This window comes from Apus apus, chromosome 2 (assembly GCF_020740795.1).
Source record: "Apus apus isolate bApuApu2 chromosome 2, bApuApu2.pri.cur, whole genome shotgun sequence".
NCBI classification, from domain to species: Eukaryota; Metazoa; Chordata; class Aves; order Apodiformes; family Apodidae; genus Apus; species Apus apus.
Window position 1 is genome coordinate 5,300,207 of NC_067283.1, and position 22,972 is coordinate 5,323,178.

Here is a 22,972-nt window from a genome sequence, read left to right on the forward strand (position 1 = left end):
AGAGGTTGTAGATTAAATTCCTCCAGTGGTTTAGAACACTCTCAATATGTGATCCAACTGTGTCACTGAGAGTTGATTTCTAGGTACTTTGAAAGGAGACAAGCACTCAACAAAAGAAACTCAACCAGGCCAAAGTATTTTTAGAGGTAATGTTTACCTTCAGAACGCAGCAATAGAAGTTAAAAAAAAAAAAAAAGCCACAAAATATCTAAAATCTTGAGTTGAGAATGTACAAAACGAAGTCATAATAAAAAGAAAGTTGCTTTACAAAGTCTCAAAATGAATTGAAACAGTAAACATGTATGAAAGCATGGAAAAAAAACCCAACAACACCTAAAGTAAGAGTTTTGTATATATTGAATAATAAATTACAATTCTAAAAATAAAGGAAAGCAGTAACCATTGTGACTCAAGCAGAGGATCTTCCATAGCATCTTTCTTTGGGGGAATAACTGTTGGGCTTGGCAATTTTCAGTATCATTGAGTACTTTCCAGGAACTGAAAAAGAAACTGATGAATACCTCCCCCAACCCCAAGAGTGACAGCAATTTGAGGTTGTGGTTTTTTTTTTTTCCTTCTTCTTCCTTTTGTTAATGACTAAGAGAACCCATCCAACCCACCCACCAGTATGAGCATGTGTATATATGTGTGTTTAGGATGCCCTTCTTGGAAAGTCTCATTGAAATTAGAAAAAAGAAGAGTGTAAAGGTCTTTGTTTGTCAATGACCAGATGGATTGGTTTTTTAATTGCTCCTGCCTATCATTTCTTTTGCCTTAGTTCAGAGAAGCTGGATACAAAAGTACTCCCCCCTCCCCTGCCTCTCCAAACACTCTAGGGGGAAGAAGCTACCCTAAGGTGTCCATGGATGGATTTTTCCCTTGTGCTTTTAACAGTGTCAGGGCTCTGGGTTGTGGTGCAGCACCAAGTTGGTGGGGTTGGCCAGGTGAGGTGAGGGCTGTTCTCCTCCAGTCAGGGTAGTCCTGTCTGTATGCAAACACCAAGATGACAACCCTGAGAAGTCCTTAGGGTGTAGATCCCTGTGTGTAATGCGGATAAACCAGGAAATTTATTTTACTTTCACTGTGGACTTTCTTTTTTTGTCTTACACAGTTCTGTCTTGCTCTCCAGAATCTCCTATTTCTTTGGCTTGGAGTTGCCAAAGGTGACAAAGACCACTCCTGGCTCCTGAAAACTGCCATTGGTGTGGAAGTCTTCACCTGGGCTCTTCAAGTACCTCTGAAACATGGGTGAGGCAGATACCTCATATTGGGGATGGGAGACCACATCGCACGTGGAAGATGTTTGTGTCTCAGATTGCTTGGTGACTGTGGTGGATGAGGTGATGATTTTGTTCCCAAACTGGTCCATTTCCTCATACTGCTCCATGACAGTCCGGGTGGCTCCATAGAGCTTGGACCCATCGGGTCCTGTCTGCAGCTCCAAGATGCTTTTCTGCCTACGTGGATTTTGTGGGCTGGGGACATTCAGGGACCTGTAGTCTGAGAAGCCTCCTTTCGCCCCACAGTGGCAGCTGCCTTTGGAGATGTCCAGAGGGCATCTGTCTTTCTCACTGGTTGCATGGTTGGCATTGCCAAGGGTGGGCTGCTTTGGTGAACTCAGACCAGTTTTTGATTGGACGGGCTCTGGTCTCTTCTCAGAGGGGGTCATGTCATGCTCAGTAGACCCTACTGATGGATGGTTAAAGGAGCTGTCCTGAGGAAAAGATTCCTTCTTTCCTGGAGTGTCAAGGCAGTCTGATGAAGGAACATCCCAGGGGGAATGTGCTGTCCTAGGTGATTCTGCTGGTTTCCTGGCAGCAGACTCAATGGAGATGTAGGAAGGGGAGGAGGGAGAGCTGACACGGGATTGAATGAGGGGGGGGACCTCTAGCTCTGTCTTGGTTACTTCAGTCTTCTCAGCCACCTTTGCACCTTCTGCAGATTCTGTTTCCCCTGTCTCCAGTGTCATTCCCTCCTGCTTGGCTTTGCTTGAGACAATACTGATTTTACGGATATTGCTGCTGCTCACGGAGCTTTGGGTGCTCCCCAGAGACTCCTTGAACAGCCCTGAGAGCCCAGCAATGTCTGACTCAGACTTGAGACTAGAGACAGAATAAAGAATTTTCTTGATGGCCTCCTCGATGTCCACAAGCCGGGCAAGTGTCTGCTCCTTCAGATGGATAATCTCAGCACTTGCTCGTTCCAGGTCCCCAAAAGCCATCTCCACTGAGGAGACACTGTCAGCATCTTCCTTTGCCAGTGTCTCAGCCTTGTCCTGTTGTTTGGCCTGGTGGGCCTTCTGACGAAGAACCCACTCAGGGATCTTCTCAAAGAAGCTCTTCAGAGCTTTCACATCCATTTTGCTTGTCTCCTCCTCAAACTCCCTCACCCGGGTTAAGATCTCTTGCAGCTCCTCCTGTCTCCTGAGGTTCTCAAAGATCTCCATAGTCTCCTTGACATTGCCTTTCATGATCTCTTCTTTGTGTACTGACAGCCTCTTCCGACGCTCATCTTCTGTTTCTCTCTTGTTTTTTTCTCTCATAACAACTGCTGGCTTCTCCTGGGCAGATGCCTCTGCCTCCCCATCAGGACATTTCAATTGCTTGCTGTTCACCTGCTGTTTCTCCTCAAAGGAGTCAATTGACTTCTGATGGAAGGACATTGAATGACATGTTTGCCTCCTCTCGTTCACCTGCTGCACTACTCTCTGACTATCCCACTTTCCATAAGAATTAGACACACCTGCTGTTTCCACCTTGGATGAGGCATTTTGTCCAATGTCATCTCCTCTCTTTGGAGGAATGGTGTGACCCAAAGGGAGGGTGCTTGGCTCAGTCTGTCCTGGCACATTAAGTGTCTGTGCTCTGCCAGGGCAGGTTGGATGTGATACCGAAGAGCACCTGTTCTCATCTTGGCACAGCTCTATATGCCTCTGAACCACTTCACCTGGGCATCTGCCTGGAGCTGCTGCTGTCCCATTCATCATCCCATGCTCAGCTTCAAAATTAACTTCTCCATTTTTCATTGGCTTTGAAGTCTTGGCACAGTCTGATTCCACCTTTCCTTGTCCTCCTTTGCTGGCCTTGTACCTTTCCTCTGCCATTTGAAGAGGGGTTTTGGCAGTGTTTTTTGGTAGCTTTCTCTCAGGGCTCATACCCTGAGCTATGACAGGCTTGTTCACGGGTGTCTCCAAAGTGCAGCATTTTTCCTGAACCTCCTCATGGCATGATTGCTCATGTACTTCCATGCACCTTTTTCCCAGCTCCGTGAGGGGAGGCTTTGGCTTGCTGCTCTCCCTCAGGCCTAGAGGTTTTGGAGGCAGGGGTGGAGGGTTGGGTTTGGTTGATTTGCTTGTGCTGTTATTTGCAGAGGCAGAATGTGCCTCATGTAAGAGGTGCTCAGGTTTTGGAGGAGGAACAGGTTTTTTCCTGGGTGGGGCATTAATTTCTGGTTTTGGAGGAGTCCTGGGCTTCTCTGCAGGACTCCGGTCACTGGGTTTGCTGAACAGAGAAGGAGGGGCAAGAAGAGGGGTCTGGAGTGGTGCAGAATATCCTGGGGCTTCATCTTTGCTGGTTGGTAGTGGAAGGGCACCTTCTCTTGTTGCTTTAGTTATGGGTGGGCAATGCTCTGCTTTCATCACAGCAACTGGGGGAGGAGGAGGAAAGTCATTATCAGCCTGTGACCCTGAAGCCACTACAGCAGTTTGGTTACTAATGACTTGAGCCTCATTTTTCTTTTTACACACCGAATAGGACTGCCCTGCATTTCTGTATATCATAGCAGCTTTAAAGTCCCCTCTGGAGACATTAACGTTAGACTTTTCCAGCGACTGAAGGGTGGCTTTTAAATTACCTCGGACAACATCCTCCTTTTCTACCAGGCGCTGTTCTGTGGCGGCACTTTGCAGTGCTCTGATAGCTGTCTGCACATCCCCTCTGATAACAACATCTCTTTCTTCTTGCACTGATTGCTCTTTGTAATCAGCCTCAACAAAAGGGTTTAGATAGGTTGTCACGGGTGTGGCAGTATAAAGCCCATCCTTAACGCTAACATCTCTACTAGGCACAACTTGACTTTCCTGGCTCAAGAGTTGTCCTCCCTGTACTTCCTCTGAAGCACTGACCTTTTTGTGTGATGTTATGCTCTTCTGAGACATGCTTGTGTGGGTCTTAGATGTCTCCTGGACTCTAGTGGTGGTGGTCCTGATGGCAGTGCTGGTGCTCTCCTGCGTGGTGGATGCAGAGTCTTGTTGCTGTATGGTTGATTGAAGGGCCACTGACCCCTGTGTTCTGGCTGCCTGCTGCCTGCAGGCCACGTGGACCTCCTCCTTGCTTCTCTGTAGCTTGCTCTGGACATGGTGTTGAACGTTTTTTGCTTCTGCTGTTGCTAGCCTCAGGCTTTGCATTGCAGCCTGAAGATCGCTCCCGAGGGCCTTTTCTTCTGGCTGCATCTGGCTGGCTTCCCCAGTCACCACACTCTGCTGTTTCTCAGACACTTCTCCCCTCTGAGCCATCACTTGGGTTGGAAATCTGCCTGGTGCCACAGGTTCCCTCAAACCAGCCATGGTGGCTTCCTCTTTCTCTGCCTTCTTGCTGACGTCTGTGACCCTTTGGATTGACTTTGTAGTCACTTTGAGCCCTCCTGACAGAATTTCTTCCTTCCCTATCACTGTGGGCAGGGACTTCCCAAGACATGGCACAGTAGTGCCTGTCACACCTGCTGCATGCACAGCCTCTCTCTCTAACACACCCTCTTTGCCCACACTTTCACATGCAAATACCCTTTTTGCTCCCTCCATGGTCCCTGGCTCACCCTCTGCAACTAATTTCTCTATTTGTTGGTTAGTCGGTAAGATCTGTATCTTAGCCCCCTGTGCAACCCATGAGGCACTCTCATCTGCCCCCTGCTCTGCTTGGGAAGAGATGAGGGATTGTATCTCTGACTCCTGCTGGAGATTCTTCAGATAGTTTAGATCTCCCTTCTCAATGCAGCTCGCAAAAAGCTGGACATTCCCCTTCTCATTGTCCTCACGCTTAACGGTTGCTGCTGCTTTCTGCTCCTGAGAAGAAGCCAAGAGGTTGCCTATCGTTGACTTGACATCCCCCTTCACAACTTTCTGCTGGACAGAACGGAACAGGAGGGAATAGAGAGTCATCTTCACTGATCCTGACTTTGTCTCTTGTAAGACCATCCCCTTTTTGATGGAAGCGTCTTGACTGAGGAGACCCTGTAAAGCCTTGGCTACGTTTCCGCTCAAGTCCTCTTTGCCTTTAACAGCTTCACTCTGGTCCAGTAGCTGCAATGGGCTTACTTTGATCTTGCCCTCTCTGTCCTCCTCCACCAGCACGCTCTGTGCTTCCACATTGGTTCTGTGCAGGAGCTGCAGCATGATCCTTTGCAAATGGCCTCCCACAATCTCCTCTTTCAGGATCTCTGGAGCGCCTGGGCTGCTGAGCTGGTACTTCACCATCTTCACACTTTCCATATCATTGGCTTCAATGAGGATCCCATCATGCTGAATAGCCTGGCAAGTACAGAGAGTCTCTAAAGTCTCCTTCATGGTCCTTTCTTTCAGTTCTGTTTCTACGCTACCTTCAGAAGCACTAAGTTTATCCAAGGGTGTGCTCTCGAAGAGCCACGTTGTACTTTTCACATCTGCACGAGGAATGGCTTCCTGAGCCCCTGCACTGGCTGTCACCTCTGGGTCCTTGAGGGTGTCCATTGGCTGGGTTTCAAACAACCAGGTGCAGCGTTTCACATCCCCCTTCTGGCTGTCCTCTCTCTGCACCGTGCTGATGGAGGAGCCTCTCTCTGCATCCCCGTACAGGGAGTCCACAGGCTGGTTTTCAAAAAGCCAAGTGGATGTCCTCACATCGCCACGCTGAACGTCACTGACACTGACCATCCTCACGTACTTCTTCTGACCCACTTGCTGGGACTCAAAGAGCTGCTTGTTGGATTGAACATCTCCCTTCTGCACGTCATCTACTGTTCTGGGCACAGACATCTTTCCCCCCGAGAAGGAGTCAAGAGGCTCTGTCTCAAACCTCCACCGAGCAGCCTGGACATCTCCTTTCGTGATGTCCTCTTGGGTGACAGCTCTAATCACAAACACTTCTTCTTCTTTCTTGATCTGATCCAGAGGCTTAGTTTCAAACAACCACCGGGCGCCTTTCATATCACCTTTCATGATTTCTTCTTTCTGCACTGAGGTCACCTCATGATATCCCCCCTCTTTGTCCTGGATAGCATATAAGGGTTGGCTTTCAAAGAGCATGGTGCAGGATTTCACATTGGCTTTGCTCATGGTGTCTTTCTGGATCTTCTGGAGCTCCGTCTCGTCCACTTTGTCATGGATCTGGTCAAGGGAATAGGTCTCAAACACAAACCTTTTGCCTCCAACATCTCCCCCCTTGACATCCTTCTCTGGAGGGATTTCCTGGATGCCATCAGAGCTGTCCTTCAGGGTGTCCATGGGGTAGTTCTCAAAGAGCCAAGTGAACTTGTGCACAGATCCAGCTTCAATTGTCCCATCGTCTTTCTGGGATGTTGGTTTGGTGGCTGTATCCAAGGGCTTAGCTTCAAAGAACTCCTTCACTCTGGACACTTCCCCAGACTGTATCTCCACACGACTGGAATACCGTATGGTTTTCTTCCTCTCGGCTTCACCAACAGCACTGCTGCCCAAGGGTTCCGTCTCAAAGAGGTGCCGGACAGTTTTGACATCTACCCCCTGTAGTTCCTCCTGACTGTAAGCCTTGCTGACTTGCAAATACTGCTCCTCCTGGCCTTTCAGGGAGTCCAGGGGCTGAGTCTCAAACATCCACGTGTATGACTTCACATCAGCCTGGGGAACGCTGTCATTCTCCTCCTGCTTCTTTTCAGCCTTCTCGTACAGGGTGTGGATGGGCTGGGTCTCAAAAAGCCACCTGCAGGTTTTCACATCCCCCCGCTGGGAGATCTCCCGCTTCACCGAGGGGTGCTCCTCACCTTGCGTGGCTTGGTGGTGGATGACATCCATGGGTTGAGTTTCAAAAAGCCACTTGGCTGTTCTGACATCACCAGCCACCACCTCTTGCTTTGTGATCCCCCGTATTATATCCACTTTCTTGATGCTTTCATCAAACTGGTCCAGGGGCCTGGTTTCAAACATCCACTTGTAGTTCTTGACATCACCACTGATGATTTGCTCTCTGCTTACAGAGGTGACTTCGTGGAAATTGCCGAAGCTATCCTTGATGGCATACAAAGGTGTTGTCTCAAACAGGATTTGGTTGGCTTTAACGTTGCCAGCTGGAATCTTCTCCTCTTCTTTGGTGACAGGCTCAGCATCAGCCTGATTAATGCTGTCTAAGGGGAGAGTTTCAAACAGGGTCTTGAAAGACTTCACGTCTCCTTTCACTACCTCTTCTGTGCTGGTGGCTGGAGTTTCTGCCTCAAATGCCTTGGAGATGCTGCCAAGGGAACAGGTCTCAAAGACGTGTTTTCTTTGCTTCACATCTCCCTTCTCCTCTGCTGAAAGCTCTAATTTCTGTAGACGTCCCACCTCAAAATTCTCTTTCAGAGTTTCCATTGGCTGAGTTTCGAATAGCCAGAGTGTAGATTTTACATCACCTCCAACGACTTGTTCTTTGGCAATGACACTTTCTGAAGCTTCTCCTTTCAGAGAATCAAGAGTTTGGGTCTCAAAGAGCATTCGCTGCTTGCTGACATCTGCCCCTGTGACAAAATCCGTGGAAGCCTTGAAATCCTGTTCTTCAACTGTGATTTCTTTGATGGCATCCAGAGGCTGAGTTTCAAATATCCACCTCGCTCCACTGACGTCTGGCCTTCCAATTTCTTCCAGTGAAATCCCACGGATTATTTGCACCTTGGAAGTGTCCTTGTTGATGGTATCCAGGGGCTGAGTCTCAAACAGCCAGCGAGCTGTTCTGACTGCATTGCTCTGAATTTCCTCCCGGCAGACAGACTTGATTTCGTGGATGTTCCCAGTTTTGTCTCTGATGGCACAAAGGGGCTCCGTTTGGAAGAGCCTGACAGTCTTCTTGACATCGCCTTTTAGCTCCTGGATTTCTGACTTGAGTTGTAAGATGCTCTTCTCCTCCACTGAGCAGCAACGTCCTATAGCATCCAAGGACTGTGCCTCAAAGAGCTGTCTGGCACCTTTCACGTCACCTCCCTGGACAGGCTCCTTGAGAACTGCCTCCTGCACTTCGGTGTCATCTGAATACATTTTGTTCAGTAAGTCTAGTGGTTGGGTTTCAAACAGCCACCGGGCAGTATGGACATCCCCTCTGGCAAGCTCTGTTTCTGATACCTTGGCTGATGTTGACAGACTGTCCCCATTGATTGACTGGCTTTCAAATATCAGGGAAGTATTTTTCACATCCCCACCGGGAATGATCTCCTCTTCTGCCAGCTTCTTTGTGGCTTGATGGTCCCCAATGGAGTCGAGTGCCCAGTTCTCAAAAATCCAGCGCATGGACTGAACCTCTCCTGGAAGAACTTTGTCCAGGTTGACAGATGCCTGTGCATTGAGATCTTCAGTATTAAGCATTTCTGCCAGGTCCTGAGTCACAGCTTCTTCCAAGTTCTTCCTGAGCTCAGGATGCATGTGTCTGTAGAGCCTCTTTAGCTCATTCACTTGACGCTGCTGGTAGAACTTGGAGAAGGCTTGCTTTGGAGGAGGCACAGGGAGTGGGTTGAGATCCTGGCTCCCTGGAGCAATGACCTGGACTGAGCCAAGGGCAGGAGGGGGAGGTAAGTCGTCTTCCATTTTCTTGATGGCAACTTTAGATGATTTCTGAGCTTCTGACATCTTTAGGGAAACAGTTTTAAATGTCAGCATCACCTCGTACCCCCCCAACCCTGTGGCTGTTAATAGTGAGAATGCCAAAGGAAAAAGCCAGCCAACAAGGGCAATCCGTGCACCTACTAAGCTTCATACCTTTGGTTCAGTAGCACACAACACTTCAAAGCATCACACCACTGCACAAGCTCCACACCTGGGGTTAGCTCTGGTTCCACAGCAAGGCGCTCTACAGCAAGGTGTCTACTCCAGGCATGTGTGGTGGTTAGGCTACAGTTCCCAGGAGTCAGTCCAGCTACAGCAGGATTCAGACCAGCTACAACCTAATGGAGGTGCCCAATTTGGGCTGTGTCAGCAAGAGAGAGCAACCACAAGAATAACGTGAAGAAGGCTGTCTTACAGTAGCAAGCTAAATGTTAACTTCTCCTTCCTGCTCTCAAGTGTCCAGGGCATTGTGAGGACCTAACAGAGAGTCTGGGAACATAGGATATGGGTGCAGGAGAAAGCCAAGGAGCTGTTTCTGAAGAAGTCTCAAGAAGAAAATGATGAGAGGGAACCAAACAAAAACATCAAACTGAGCTGAGGAGGACAGCCTATTTTTGGGGAGTGAGCGAGCACGATGGCCTTTTGGTAGCACCATGGGCTACCCACCTCACAGGAGCAGAGGATGTTTGTCTGATTAATGGTTTCTTTGGTTGGACTTGCAAGTCTACCCCATGTCATCATCTACATAAGAATAGACGCACAGTTACACAATTAGAGACCTAAATAAGGCTCTGTTGACTTGCAGACTTGTACAGGCAGGAGGCTAAGGAAGGTTTGCAAACTGCTGGCATTAACAGTCCAAATTCTGTGCTCTGTTGAGAGGAAAACGCAAGGCTGAGGGACCAGAGCTGGACATAACACATGTAGCTGGGGGGGACACCAGAAATTAGATCTGTTTAGACTCAGTCAGCCTGAGCTCAGCTTGAATTCCCTGCAGTGTTGGTACAGTTGTGGTGGGATGGATGTTCTGTGGTCATTTAGCCTACCTTTGAGCCTCACTTTCTGCCTTGTTTCTCCTTAGCCTGAGAAGCCTGGGCACCGAACGCTGAACTGAATACCTGTGACCTGCACTGGCTTGGCTGTTCTCCAAAGAGAAGGTAGCTGAGGCCTACAATCATTATCCAAAAGAGACTGTAATCCTGGCGGCTTTCCTTTCTGTAAACAGATCTCCTGACCCTTGGCATGCCTGGGCAGTTACGTCTGCAGAGTTATGCTGGGAATATTATTAGTTGTTGCTCAAAGCAATGGCGTGCGATGTTATTTCACTCTGTTACACGCAGACTGTTCTGGCTAAAAATAAGTATTGAACATTAGTAAAAACAAACAAGCAAACAAAATCCAGAACGCCCAAATATTCTGCAGCAGGTGTAAAATGCAAATCTTTCACACGAGCCAACACCCTTTTAAAAATAAGTTTGGGTGTTCTTTTTTGTTTGATCTACGAAGAAGTTCTAAACGTGGGGAAGGGTGACCCAGCAGCTGGGAGCTATATTCAGGATGAAAGGTCTCCTCACTGCCTTGGGTGGGTATTTAAATCACCCTCCAGCACAGTCCACAAATATTTGGTTAGATAGTGGTGCTTATCTTAAACGTTTCCTACCTTGCTTTTTTTCTGTCTGTGGGGAGAGTGAATGGAGTTGTCCTTCACAGTACTCTGGAAAAGACACAAAGAGAAATGATATCAAACTGCACAGGAAGGCATGTTAACTGCACATACAGATTTATGTGTGTGTATCACCTAGAGACTTGACAACCATTACAGGTAAAGGGTCTTTTGTTCGTTCACAGGCAGTTCTGTAACAGCTGTGCAAAACAATCTCATTCGGGGTTGATCAGAAAGATTTGTTTCCAAAATTCCCGAAGTCCTAAACACATTTATTTAGAGTCGAGGGGAAACCAAAACAAGCACAGATTTCGCCAAAGTTTGATTTAGCCTGTTTTCTTTTTTTTTTTTAATATTTCAGTATTTTAAAAATAAAACTGATCTACATTTGTAATTACATTATGGATTATGTATCTAATTGCTTTGAAATTGCCTTCTTTTTTGCTTATTAGACTTCCAGTTGTAATTTTTTGATTACAGTCTCCGTTCATTGATTTTTCAACTGGGACTGTTTCCGTCTGGACTCCTCTAGTACAGAGGCCTGATACATCCTTGAGAGGCCTCAAGTTGTGTCAGGGGAGGTTTAGGTTGGACATCAGGAAAATGTATTTACTGAAAGTATTGTCAGGCCCTAGCACAGGCTGCCCAGGGCAGTGGTGAAGTCACCATCCCTGAAGGGATTTAAAAGACCTGTAGGTGTGATGCTGGGGGACATGGTTTAGTGGTGGATTTGGCAGTGGTGGCTTAATGGCTGGACTTGATAATCTCAAAAGGTCTTTTCCAACCAGAACAATTCTGAGATTCCCTGATTCTATAATCACCCTCATCAGCACCTCTGATACCGTTCATACCGGATTTGCAAACGACCAGGGAAAGCTGCTCACTGTTGGGAAACCAAATGCTGAGTTTCCCCCGGATTTACAAAACCAGGCACGTTCTCTCTCACCCTCTTACAACCACTTGCTGGGACGGGACATTGTTGGGATGCTGCTGGTGACTGGTGAGGGGGAGGAGGGTGCGTGGTGCTTACCGGCTGTGCAGGGCTGCCGGCCTGAGCAGCGGCAGCAGCTGTCCGGGAGAGATAGAGGGCTGACAGCTCCTTCACAGAGGGTGCAGAGGACCTCCCTTGTCCTTGCCAAAGTATGTGGCTACTGTTGTCTGATATGTCTAAAAACGACCGCGTCCTCTCATCTGAAACAGGGACAGAAGTGTGTGTGGTGAGCTATGTGACAAAGACCCGAGGGCAGGACCAGGCTGGAGCGGGAGCTTTGCTGCCCAGGGCTCTGCTGGGTGGCTTCGATTGCCCCAGCAGCCCCCACCCTTCTCCTTCAAAACTTAACAGCATGCCCTTCTTGATCAAGGGAAAACGTGGACGTTTCCACCTCTTTCATGGCTGGAACTGACTTTGAGATTGGGTGAGAGTAACACGTTGGCCACAGAGCCTGTGTCCGTCCCCATATCCCTGGACAAGGCCATCCCCAACCAGGAGTGAGTTGAAGGATGTGAAGGAGCTACGTGTGTACAACTTGAAACACTTCCCACTTTTTTTGCTCGATGGCCACATCGCCCTCCCATCAATGTGCCTCACAAGCAGTTACATCCATTTAGCTTTACTTCTCCCCTGGAAACTCGTTTCAGAGAACTAAGAGATGAAGAAGCTACAAGACTTACCCAGTGATGTGGCAGGGAGCCTTCTGCAGAGGCAGAGGACTGACTGAACCCTGCTCTTTGTTTAGAGATCTGTTATTTTGAACCATACCAGCTCCCATAGGGCTCCTGCTGGGGCCCAGCAAGGCATTGCTGAGATATTTAAGATATTCAGTGTCCCTCCTACCTTTGTTCAGATGCCTCCCAAGGAGATGACTACAGCTGAAAATGTCCCTGTCTGGTTCATGGAGAAATGGCTACTCTGGGAGGAGATGCTCTATTAGCCAGACCTCCTGAGGAGTGCAGAGAGGGACTGGATGCTGGATGATGATGCTCGGGTGGTGCTCCCTCATTCCCACCTGTCATCCTCCCTCCCCCTTGGTCCTCACCCCCCTAAACACTGGGGGGCTTCCCCTCCATCTGAGGGGGAATGAGAGCTGTGTCCATCCCCAGGGAGAGATTCATAACAAAACTAATGGCTCCAGAGTAGATGGGTTCACTTTCCAAAGAAAGAGGCAACTCCAAATCCTACCTAAAGAATTCGATTTTGCATTGACCTGCTAGGTGTCAGCAGGATGGCCACCTCCACCTCCCACCACAGACATATGTAGACCTTTCACCCCTAGATGATGCATCTCAGTCCTCCAGGTTAGTCAGGGCTGTAATTTCTCTGTTACCCCTGTAAAAACACGAGAAGGTTCTCCCTTGATCTGCAGACTTGCACTGCTGCATTTGGGTTTAGTGTGGTATTTGCAATGCTTTCTGTTTGAACAATGGGCTCTCTCTCCACAAATCCAGCTATTGCACAGCCAGGAAAGGCCTGATGGACTTTTTAATATGTGCACATTAGGAGCGCTGCAGCAATTCCAGCATTCTTTGCCCTCCCATCTCAGTCCCCAAATCACGAGATTTTGTAAATAACAAACTGACTGACTCTTCTGTTTGTTTTCTGGGTTGTGAGTTCAAATTGTCAAAAATACTGGAGGCAATTTACTCTGTTTTTATTTTAAAATAACATCTTATGTCGTATAGCAATAGGATTTCAGGAGCTAGTGCTTCAAACGTTCCTACAGGGAAGAACATGCACCAAAAAGTCACTGAGGTAAGAGCAGAGGGACCCCAGTTATCTTGTCAAACACTAGGTGGTATGTTGCTAGAAGGTGCCAAACTCCAAGGTTTCTTTTGTCCTTGGTTGCAGCTGCTCCTGCAGATGCACAAGCATTTTGGTGCAGAGCTGAGGCTGGATACATGAGGGAGCAGTTGGATGCAATACAGATTTTGCTGCCCAGTTCTGCCAGAGGTCACTGGGACACCAGATGAGGAAACAGAAAAAAGATATTTCCTTAATTTTTTTATTTTTTTTTACTAGGTCAACATGCAAATCTGGGACCTCACTCCTCCATTTCTGATGTCCACAGCTTAAGTACTGAGTCAAAATCAATTATCCACGTAGAGCCAATGGAGACAGTAGAAATGCTGGGACAATTTGGTGCAGGCTGCAAGGCTGCAAGACAAACCTCCTCTGATTACATCAGTTTTCCCCCACTCTGCTCAAGAGATCCCAGACTTCAACAAGATACCTGGCTTTTTGAGATGAACTGCACCCTGGAAATGGAGAGGAGAGGGTCAAGGCCTGGCTGAGACACTGCTTTTAAAGGAGATGGGGCTGATGGTTGCTTACAGAAGCTCCTCTATCTGCTGCAGTGGGTTTCTTCCTTCATTCAGAGGCTTGAGGGATATATTTGAAGGGTCCCCCATTCTAAAAATGGAAAATGAAGTAATTACAAGCTCAGGTACTTTCAATTTCATGGTCTTTCCTTATTCTGGCCATACTCTGAGAGAAGAGCATTGAAGCATGGTCTGAACTGGCTACAGAGAGATTTGAAGAGAGTTTTGAAAAATCTTGTCTGGGAATTTCTCTCTTCTTCCCTACATTGCTGAATTACCTACTGAAAAGGCAAAAGGGTTCCAATCAATCTGGAAAATAAAAATAATAATAATAAAAAAAGAAGCTTTCTTCCTTTCAAGTAATGAGATGTGCATAAAGCCTTCCAGTAAGAGAAGAGAACTGGGGAGAATCAGCCTTGCTAGCTTGAAAGCAGAAAGAAAACCAAGCACAGCTTTGCAGCCTTTCTCTTTGGGAAAATAAACACAAGTCCTTGGCAAGGGTGTGGCCACACAGAAAAACTCTCATAAACAGCCTCCAGGAGATGGGAGCACTTCACAGCAAGGCAGGGGCCCTGCTTGGGCTGACACAACCATTTCTGTGCTTAACCATTTTGGTGCTAAATGCCTAGCAAAAGTATCCTCCATATCCAAGAGCTAGACTGGTGACATTTAATGGTCTCCTCCTACCTCAGGCTAGGGGTATTACTGCTGAGTTGTTATAACTTGTACTGGCCAATGGGCCCGTGGGGTGAGATGCTGCAAGAAGAAGAGCAATGTGCCCCTCCAGCCAAGAATGAATAACCCAGCTGAAGGAAGATTCCCAGTTCATGCAGTGGAAAATAACACAGCCTCAGTGCCACCTAGTCCTTCATCCCTTAGCTTGGATGGATGAAAGGGCTTCTGCTTTAATGATGGATATAATTAGATACCAGGCTTTCACTGAAACCTTCCCCTTATCACTGCATTTGTCTTCTTCTTTCTTTTTTTGGACATTTTTTGCAGTGCACAGGCTCTGCACAGCCCTCTGGTTGCTTATCATTTCTCACTGAGCTGCCTGCCTTAGATAGGGGCTGCTCAAACCCGCTGAGCAGGCGGCAAGTCTGGTGGCTCCAAGTGGCTCTGCCTGACAGAACAGGCTGCTACCATCCTCTAATTGCTAATTATAGATAAGATTGAAAGAAAACGGTTCGTTCTGCTAACGAGAAAGCTGAGCTGTCATGTGTTTGTGGTTAAGGGTGTCCAGCCAGCACTGGGGACATCTCAAGAGTTGTGAGCATGGTGCTGCTGCATGGCACGGCTTGGAGGGAAAGGGGGAACTTTCCAGCCCAGGGTGCTAAAGCAAAGCCAAAGGGTGTTATGCAGACACAGCTTAGGGTGCTGTGTATGAGATGGAGGGCATGGAAGCCCATTTGGAGACCTGTGCTGGTCTCCATGTTTCTGCCTTGCTGGAGCAAAAAGGCTCCCCTGGCACGTTCGGCATCCGTTCCAGTGCTGAGTGATGCATCCTGCCCGGCGCGGATGGCCTCACGCTGACTGCAGCCCTGGGGATTTTCAACCTGACACTTCCAGCATTAAAGCATCCCCCCGTGAGCTAAAATAGCAGAAAAAATGCTCCTGTTGACCCCTCTCCTCCATCCCACCCAAGGGCTGGCATGGCAGTGCTGCTGCCCCAGTGAGGGACGTGGGGAAGGCTCCTCCCCGCTGGGCTTTGCTGGCAAAATGTCCTTCGTGCCAGCGTCTGGCGCCAGATGAATCTGCACATTTCATGTGAGGGGCTGCAATGATAGGACAGTTGGTAGGGAGCAGCTGTTGGGATTTCTTTAGCTCTTCCCTTAACCCATGTATATGCAGCTCAGGCTCAGTTAACAGCCCCTCTGCCCCGCCAGCCAGAGAGCAGGGAGGGATGCAGGACTTGGAAACTCGCAATGGGCAAAAATAATTCCTCATATTAATTTGTACTCACTGTTCTTTCTGGACACAGGGGGAAAAGGCAAGACAATACAGGGAAAAAAATCTTAAATATTAATCTAAAAATTCACTCACTTCCTCTTCAGTTATTGCCCATAAATCACTCAACTTCTCTGTTTCCTGCTGAAGATAATATTACAGGTCTCTTGAACCATCATCATGTTACATCTGATGGCCAACTTTCAACAAGTGGAAAACAAATCACTAACAAAACATTATCCCCCTCCTTCCTCCTAGAAAACCCCATCTCTCCAGTAACACGGCCGCTCTGGCTCACTCTGCTTTCTATTTAAATCACTTTATCCTATAGAGAAACAATGCTACCCACCTGCTGGTGTCCACCACCTCTGCTGCTGACACTCCTTCACAGCTCGGCTCCCACCACCAACCCCAGTGAGCTACCGAGTGCCTGAGTCACCTATTAAAAAAAGAAGCTGCAAGCTCAGCACCAGTGTCCCAGCCTGCCTGGCCAACCACATGTCATCGGCTTTGCTCCCAGAATCAGCCACCCTGAGCAAACACAGCTGCTAAGCAAAGCCCTTTGTGTCGCCGTGGGCGCCCCACGGCTCTCCGTGGACTGGGGCTTGTGTAACGGGGCATGAGATCAGCTGGGGCTTGCACAGGGCTTGCACGAGCTGGAGGGAAAGGGACAACCTGGTGATGGAAGCTGCAGCAGGGTCCTTTCCCCCTCCAAAAGGGAGTGGTGCTCCAGAGAGCATCTCATCCCAGCCAGACAAATCCAGCATCTTCTTGTCACCTGCTCAGTGGCTGCTTGGTGTTTGTCCTCTTGCAGATCAACCTCGGGTTTTGCTGCTGGACCTGGCATGTCCCAGGCTGTGGAGCACGGGTGTGTGATGGTCTCACCCCCTGGCTGTGCCAGGGCTCAGGTATCATGAGGCACTTGGTGCATCCCAGAGCACAGGACTGAAACCCCAACACTTGATGGCCAGTGGGAACAAAGGGACCCATGTCCTGCAGCTTCTTAGCACTGGGGGAAATCAGGGCAGGAAAGCAGGGATTTACTCACACTGTGAAAGGGATTCTGCTTCCCAAGGGGAAGGAGGTGAAATGACATGGAAATGCTCCTGGGTCTGTGGTGTGCTGAATTGGTGGTGGGAGTTTGGGTCCATTTCTGCTATTCCTTCCTGCCTGGGGTGGATAGTGGGTTACCCCCAATCCGATGATCATTACCAGTTGGGTCCCCTGACTCAAGCTGTGTGCCTGGAATCACAGAATCACAGACTATTAGGGGTTGGAAGGGACCTCCAAAGATCATCGAGTCCAACCCCGTTGCCAGAGCAGGACCAAAAAAACCCTAGGGCAGGTCACTCAGAAAGGCATCCAGATGAGTCTTGAAAGTCTCCAGAAAAGGAGACTCCACAGCCTCTCTGGGGAGCCTATTCCAGTGCTCTGTAACCCTCAGAATGAATAAGTTCTTCCTCATGTTGAGGTGAAACTTCCTGTGCTTGAGTTTGAATCCACGTGTCCCCATTCACACCTGCTTATCCTCAGCATGTCAGTAAAATCCCATCCACGTGTTGTTCCCCTCCTGAAGCTGGAAGCTCATCCCTGCAGATGGAAACCCCATTTCCAAATACCTCTATCCCTAGATGTGGGAGCTGCATGGGCTGAATCCCACCTACCTCATCCTCCTCCCAGCTTTACTCCCCCCCCAGAGAACTGGTCCCCTGACAAAAGTGACTGCTAAATACCAGCATCTCCATGACTGGGCTGGGGGAATTTGCTTGGATGGGTGAGCACCCATAAAAGCTGGCTGGGAAACCAGTGCTGCTGCTTAATCCCAGAGCCTGGCAGCTCATTGGTGGTGCTCGGTCAGCGAGGAGAGGTTTAAATCTCTGGCCCCAACCTCTGTGCCCAGAGGCCTTGGTCCACGGGGGAGCTCTTCTGGTGGAGACACGCTCTGAAGGTTGGTGGGAAGAGAGGCAGCTGCCTCCCTGCCCCGGTTTGGAGGCTGCCAAAAGGGTGAGTGGTCCTGGGATGCTGCACCTAATATTGTGTGAGGAAGGGTGGTCCTGGGAGGGTGAGAGTCTGAGGAGAGCATCTCTAGTTATTGACCTCAGGACCTGCTCTTAAGGCTTCAGTGCCTTTTAAAATGTCATGTGCTACCTTTTGCAAAGGAAGGGAATAAAAGACGGGACAAGGCTGCAGCAGGGAGCATCAGTGGGATTTTAGGAGGCATTTAGTGAAGAGTGAGAACCAGGGATGCTCTAAAACATCCTGCATATCCCCACGACTGCTCTCTCCTGACTCTGGGATCACACTTTGCCCTGTTTGCAAACAGCAGCGTTTTCTCTCACTTTCAGTTCTACAAAGGACAGTGAGGATTTGGAATTCAAGCTTTTTCTTTTTTTGCCATGGTTTGAGTGGGAATTGTAAACATGTTTGTTCGTTTGTTTGTTTGTTCATTTTTAAAAAAGAAGTAGTCTGGGGTTTGACTGTTTTGGCCTAGGTTATGTTTGGTTTTTGTTACAACTGCATGGCTCAGGGATCAATCTTTATATGTGAGGACTGAGATTTTCACATGCTCACGTAACCACCTCAGATGTAACAACACCACTGTTTACAGTCGGATAACAAAAATCATACCACTTGACAACACTTTTTTTACTGATTCCAAACTCTCAAGAGTAGACCTTGTCCTTTCAAATAAGTTTGTACAGCATCACGTGCAACAGAACCCTAATTTGGAGGCAGGGGGGCATCTCTAGTATAGATCATAAATGTAATGATTAATACACATCAAAACATAAATAATTCTCTTTTGAAAGGGTTTAAGGAAGATTTTGAGCTGTCTGCAAGTCATATGCTGCAATCACTTGAGCAGCTCTGGCACATAGAGCTAATATATGAATTCTGGGGTGGGAAATGGGTTGAAAAGATAAGCAGCAGAACCAGAGGAAGGTGCTAAACAAATAAGTAAAATAAAATAATGTAACTAAAAAGCAGCTTTGTCGAAAAGGAAATAAGATTTAAAATATAATTTCATGCTTTAGGAATTGTCTACTGAATTGCAGTTAAACAATTAACATTTTTTATGTGCATTTGCAAATCTGAGGGGGTGGGAGGGGGTGAAGGAAAAAAACAAGCTACTGAAGAGTGTCTTGCTTCCTGCACTTGAGGTTCAAAATCAGTTTACAATTTCCAGCACCTCTAAACTGAAAGCTCGTGATTCTGCAAGTGTTTTTGGCTCCTCAGTGTCAGCTGGATTTTTCTTTCGCAGGAGCAACACAAAAAAAACCAACAACCCAGGTAATTTAAACAGCTCCTAAGAAGTGTTGGGAAAATTTAGCCTCAGGCAGAGCTGAGCATCTGCCCCAAGGCAGCTTGGGGCTATTTCTGGGCTTTGCAAAAATCCAGGAATGTGAACGACTCTATTCCTGGTACCAAAAAATGCCAAGAAGCTCTGTGGAGAGACAGCTGTGAGTGGCATTGCTGGCTGGGGACGTGGCCTTCCCGAGTGGGCCAACTGCTGTGGGCTGGTCTTTGCTTAGGGGGGTCCTCCAGCACCCCCAGGGGCTGCTCCCCAGGCTTTTGGGATACTGACAAAGCAGATGCAGCCCTGTCTGTGTCCTCTGCGTTGCCTTGTTCTCCAGGTGCCTCTGCTGTCTGCGGAGGGTTGATAAAGGCTGGGTGGATGTTCAATACATGGTTCTCCTGGGCTGTGGATTCCTGGGATCTCAGTACCCAGCACTGCCCTCTGACATGCTGGGGATCGTGTACAACATCCCAGTCACGCTGTCATGGTTCTCCTACCCTCCAGTAACTCTTTATCTGTTATTTACACAGAGGTTTTTCACTGAAATGGTGATAAACGCTTGACTGGGTGTCTTATTTCCCTGTTTCTCTCTCTCCCCTGTCCCTGATCACTGGCCAGCAGCAGGGCTGTGTTATCCCTAATCCTTCTGTCAGGCTCCATTTCGTCAGCATGTTCTACCTGCTCCTGTAGAGCAACATCTCAGCCCTCACAGACTGCAATTCAGGATAAGCACTCATGCTAAAGGCTTCCCTCCCTCTAAAACCCCTTCCCCAGGGAAAGCTACACCAAGTTACCCCCAGGAATAACCTCTGTCTGGGGAGAGGGCTTCTCAGCATGCCATGAATACCAGACCTTTTAAGGGAAGCCCTCTCTAACCGCCGCCAGGAGATACCTTGGGAATGTCTGTGCAGGCATGAACCCTTAGGAGCATCACTGACCACACTTCCCACCCGGGGATGCAGAGCACGGGCAGGGTCAGGGCCGAGCTGTGCATCTTTAAGCATTTCTTTGCCATGCCCTGGTGTTTACATGGGGGCATTGCATGGATACCACACGGCTCTGAGGAGCTGCTGGGACCCTGCCTTTGCTTTCTATTCTTATCCTGGTGTTTCCATGCTGCTGTCAGCTCTTTATCACTGACAGCCAGAAAAAACCCACCACCTTAATACTGCTCTGGAAGAAACAGCCATAGCTAAAAAAAACAACGAATGGTAACAGTGTCTCTTAAAGAGAAAACCCCAACCTGTTGGTCACTATTGAGTTTCCCCAGGATTTCCTTTTGTTTCTGAATGAAATTGCCAGTGAGAATACGTGGGGGAGGAGAGAAATGATTGGCTTGATAAAACACCAGGTTGTACACTACTTAATGCAGAGATTCCTGCTACCGTGTTCAGATCCAGGTCAGGGTGTTTTGCTGGTGCCAAAGAAGGATCTTAATCCTTCTAGCAACAGGGTTAGGTCATCTGCACCTGGTTTCCCCCAAAAAGGAAGCTTTTCAATCCTGAAAAATGCTGCATCAGTTCAAGGGCTGAAAACAGCCTTTGTAAGATGCTCCTACAAATTTCCACCCATGCTGGATCCCTTAATTGCCACTAGTGGATTATCTGCCTGGACAAGGACACGGGTTTTTGAGTTTGGCCTCTTCAAATCAATGATATCTGTGCCTGAGGCATCAGCTCCACCTCTTTTCCCCTAAATCCCTGCTTTCTAACAAAAATCTGAAGCTACTTCACATATTTTTCAGCAAAGATTTGGATGAAAACTGGAGACCTGGACGGAATGAGGGGAAGCTAAAGAGTTTCTGTTATTCTTGCACCAATCCAGCAGGATGTGCTTTTCAGAAGGGAACATTAGCCACTGCCAAAAGGATGGGCAGAAAAAGATCATTGTCATCTCAGGCCCTTGGGGTCGTGCCCTTCACAAAGGGACAGAGGGGCAGCACCAAGACCTGGAGTCCTGGCTGATTTCTGCTGGCCACAACACAGAGCTGAGGACTAAAAGACTTCAGCAAATGGATAATCAGGTACGAGACACACACAGACAGGGGTAGATTTCTGCTCCATCTTACAGAGTGGTGCAGGTTTTTGGAGTTACTTCCCATACATGAGCACAAACAGGGAGTGGTATGGGCATATCAATACTGGTGACCCAACAGGGTCCTGAAGCCCTTTACTTGGGCTCAGGGCTACAAACACATTTTTCAGCCCTCCCTGGAGACTGAGGGAGAAGAGGGAGGGAAAGATATGCCCTCCTTTAATTAATCCTACTCTGCCTTCTGTTCCCTAGGGATGTAAGATGAAGCAAAGCTCGTTTCCCTCCAGACAGCCCACACCTTGCTGCCTCCAGTCTTCATCATGGTTTTGATCTGGAAGATGTCCCCTCCACCCCCAGCATCCATCCAGCTCAACTGAATCCCATACAGATTCTTTCTCCTGTTACTGGTCACGGTGACCAGAATCATGGTAAATAACAGCATTTTGGGGGGAGAGAGTAAACCTTGAGATCTGGCCCCATGAATTTATGCCTCAAAGGCAGGAATGTCAATATTTCAGGACAGGACAAAAATACACACGTGCAAAGCTCTGTTTCTACCTTGACCATGGCCAAGCACCCTAGATGATGGTGTTGAACCACCATCTGTGAACCACAGACACAGCACCTTCTGCAGCAGAGGGTGGGATTCACCAAGCTCTGCTCCAACAAAGTAAAATCCGTGGCTTTCCAGGAGCTGCAACACTGCTTTCATAGCACGAGGTGCTAAGTATCCTCATTTGCCCTGCATTTTTAGCACCAGTTTGAGGTTCCTATTCATGCAACACTTCACCCCGCTCTAATCTACCCCCCAAAATTACTTACAGGGAGGTGTCTGTAGTCCCAACAGCTGTGTCACACCGTGGACAGTCCCAGTGGAAAATCTGTGTGAAACTCACGAGCTGGGCAGCCCTTAGTGTATCCTCTGAGGAGCCCTGCTCCTCTCCCCACACCCTGAGTCCTGTTCACTGCCTCCCAGTGGTCTCTGGCAGCTGGTTTTATCGCTGATCACTGGGCTATGTTGAGAGGATGAACCACTCGGTCTATTTTTAGGGAAGAGTGAAATTTCTCTTCCACCAGGCTGAGTCAATCATTGGGGTTTAGCAATCCTACAGGGAGGCTGGGAAAGTCTGGGGGCCTGGCTTATTTTCAGAACTTATTCATTCAAAATACCCCTGGAGTAATCTGGTACGGGACAGGGGATGCTTCCAGGCAGTGGTGCAAGGGGGAAGAGGCATTTCCCTGACTCACTGTCATGTCCTCAGGCTGTGATCCACATGCCAGGCCCACATCACCTCTGGCCACAGCCCCAGTTTAAAGGGAAAAGCTGGGAAGGTGAAAGTTACTAGCTAAATTTCTGGTTCCCTACCTTCCTCATCAGTTTCAATATTTTAGAACAAAGGAAAAAAAATAATTAGGAGAGTGAGGGGAGTCATGTATGCCAAGATGGACTATTGAGCTCTCTGTTTTATGGCTAGTTGGGAATCATCCCCATCCTTGCAGTCCACCTGTTAGCAAACCAGGTAGCTGCTCGGGGGAGGGGTGTCTGGAGAGGGATAACAATAACACATTCAGCTCTGGAGAGCTCCTGATGCCCTCAGGGCTCAGCTGGGCAATGGGGGATAGTTTTAGCATATTAATGATGGGTGTAACTGTGCTCCAGATATGGGGACCCTGGCCAGGCTGGGTTACAAATACAAACACAGCCAAAGGCTCTGGGGTTTATTTTAACAGACCATTTTTACCAGGCTGGGGTAGCAAGATGTTTGAGGTACCCAATAATGCTTGCATTGGGTCCAACTGCTCTCTTTGCTTTACTTTCCTGACACCTTTAGAGAGCACAACCTGAGTAAATCACCACTTAGTGGTGAGAGAAGATGTGGGTTGGCTGTGCCAGTACCAGAAGTCACCATCATTTGAGACA

General features: G+C 48.2%; 1 protein-coding gene across 2 annotated transcripts; it reads right to left on the bottom strand.

The window, feature by feature from the left end:
* Positions 1–339: 339 nt before the first annotated feature.
* XIRP1 (xin actin binding repeat containing 1) lies at positions 340–22,005 on the bottom strand. 2 transcript variants are annotated; one of them, XM_051612534.1, is made up of 4 exons: positions 13,685–13,695; positions 11,488–11,648; positions 10,455–10,508; positions 340–8,818 (listed from the first exon to the last, which is right to left on the bottom strand). In XM_051612534.1, the coding sequence occupies exon 4, from the start codon at positions 8,816–8,818 to the stop codon at positions 1,136–1,138; it is 7,683 nt and encodes a 2,560-aa protein (XP_051468494.1). In that variant the 5' UTR covers positions 10,455–10,508; positions 11,488–11,648; positions 13,685–13,695; the 3' UTR covers positions 340–1,135. The 2 variants fall into 2 exon arrangements, with proteins under 2 accessions (XP_051468494.1, XP_051468493.1); XM_051612533.1 differs by lacking the exons at positions 11,488–11,648; positions 13,685–13,695 and adding an exon at positions 21,874–22,005.
* Between the last annotated feature and the right edge of the window lie 967 nt (positions 22,006–22,972).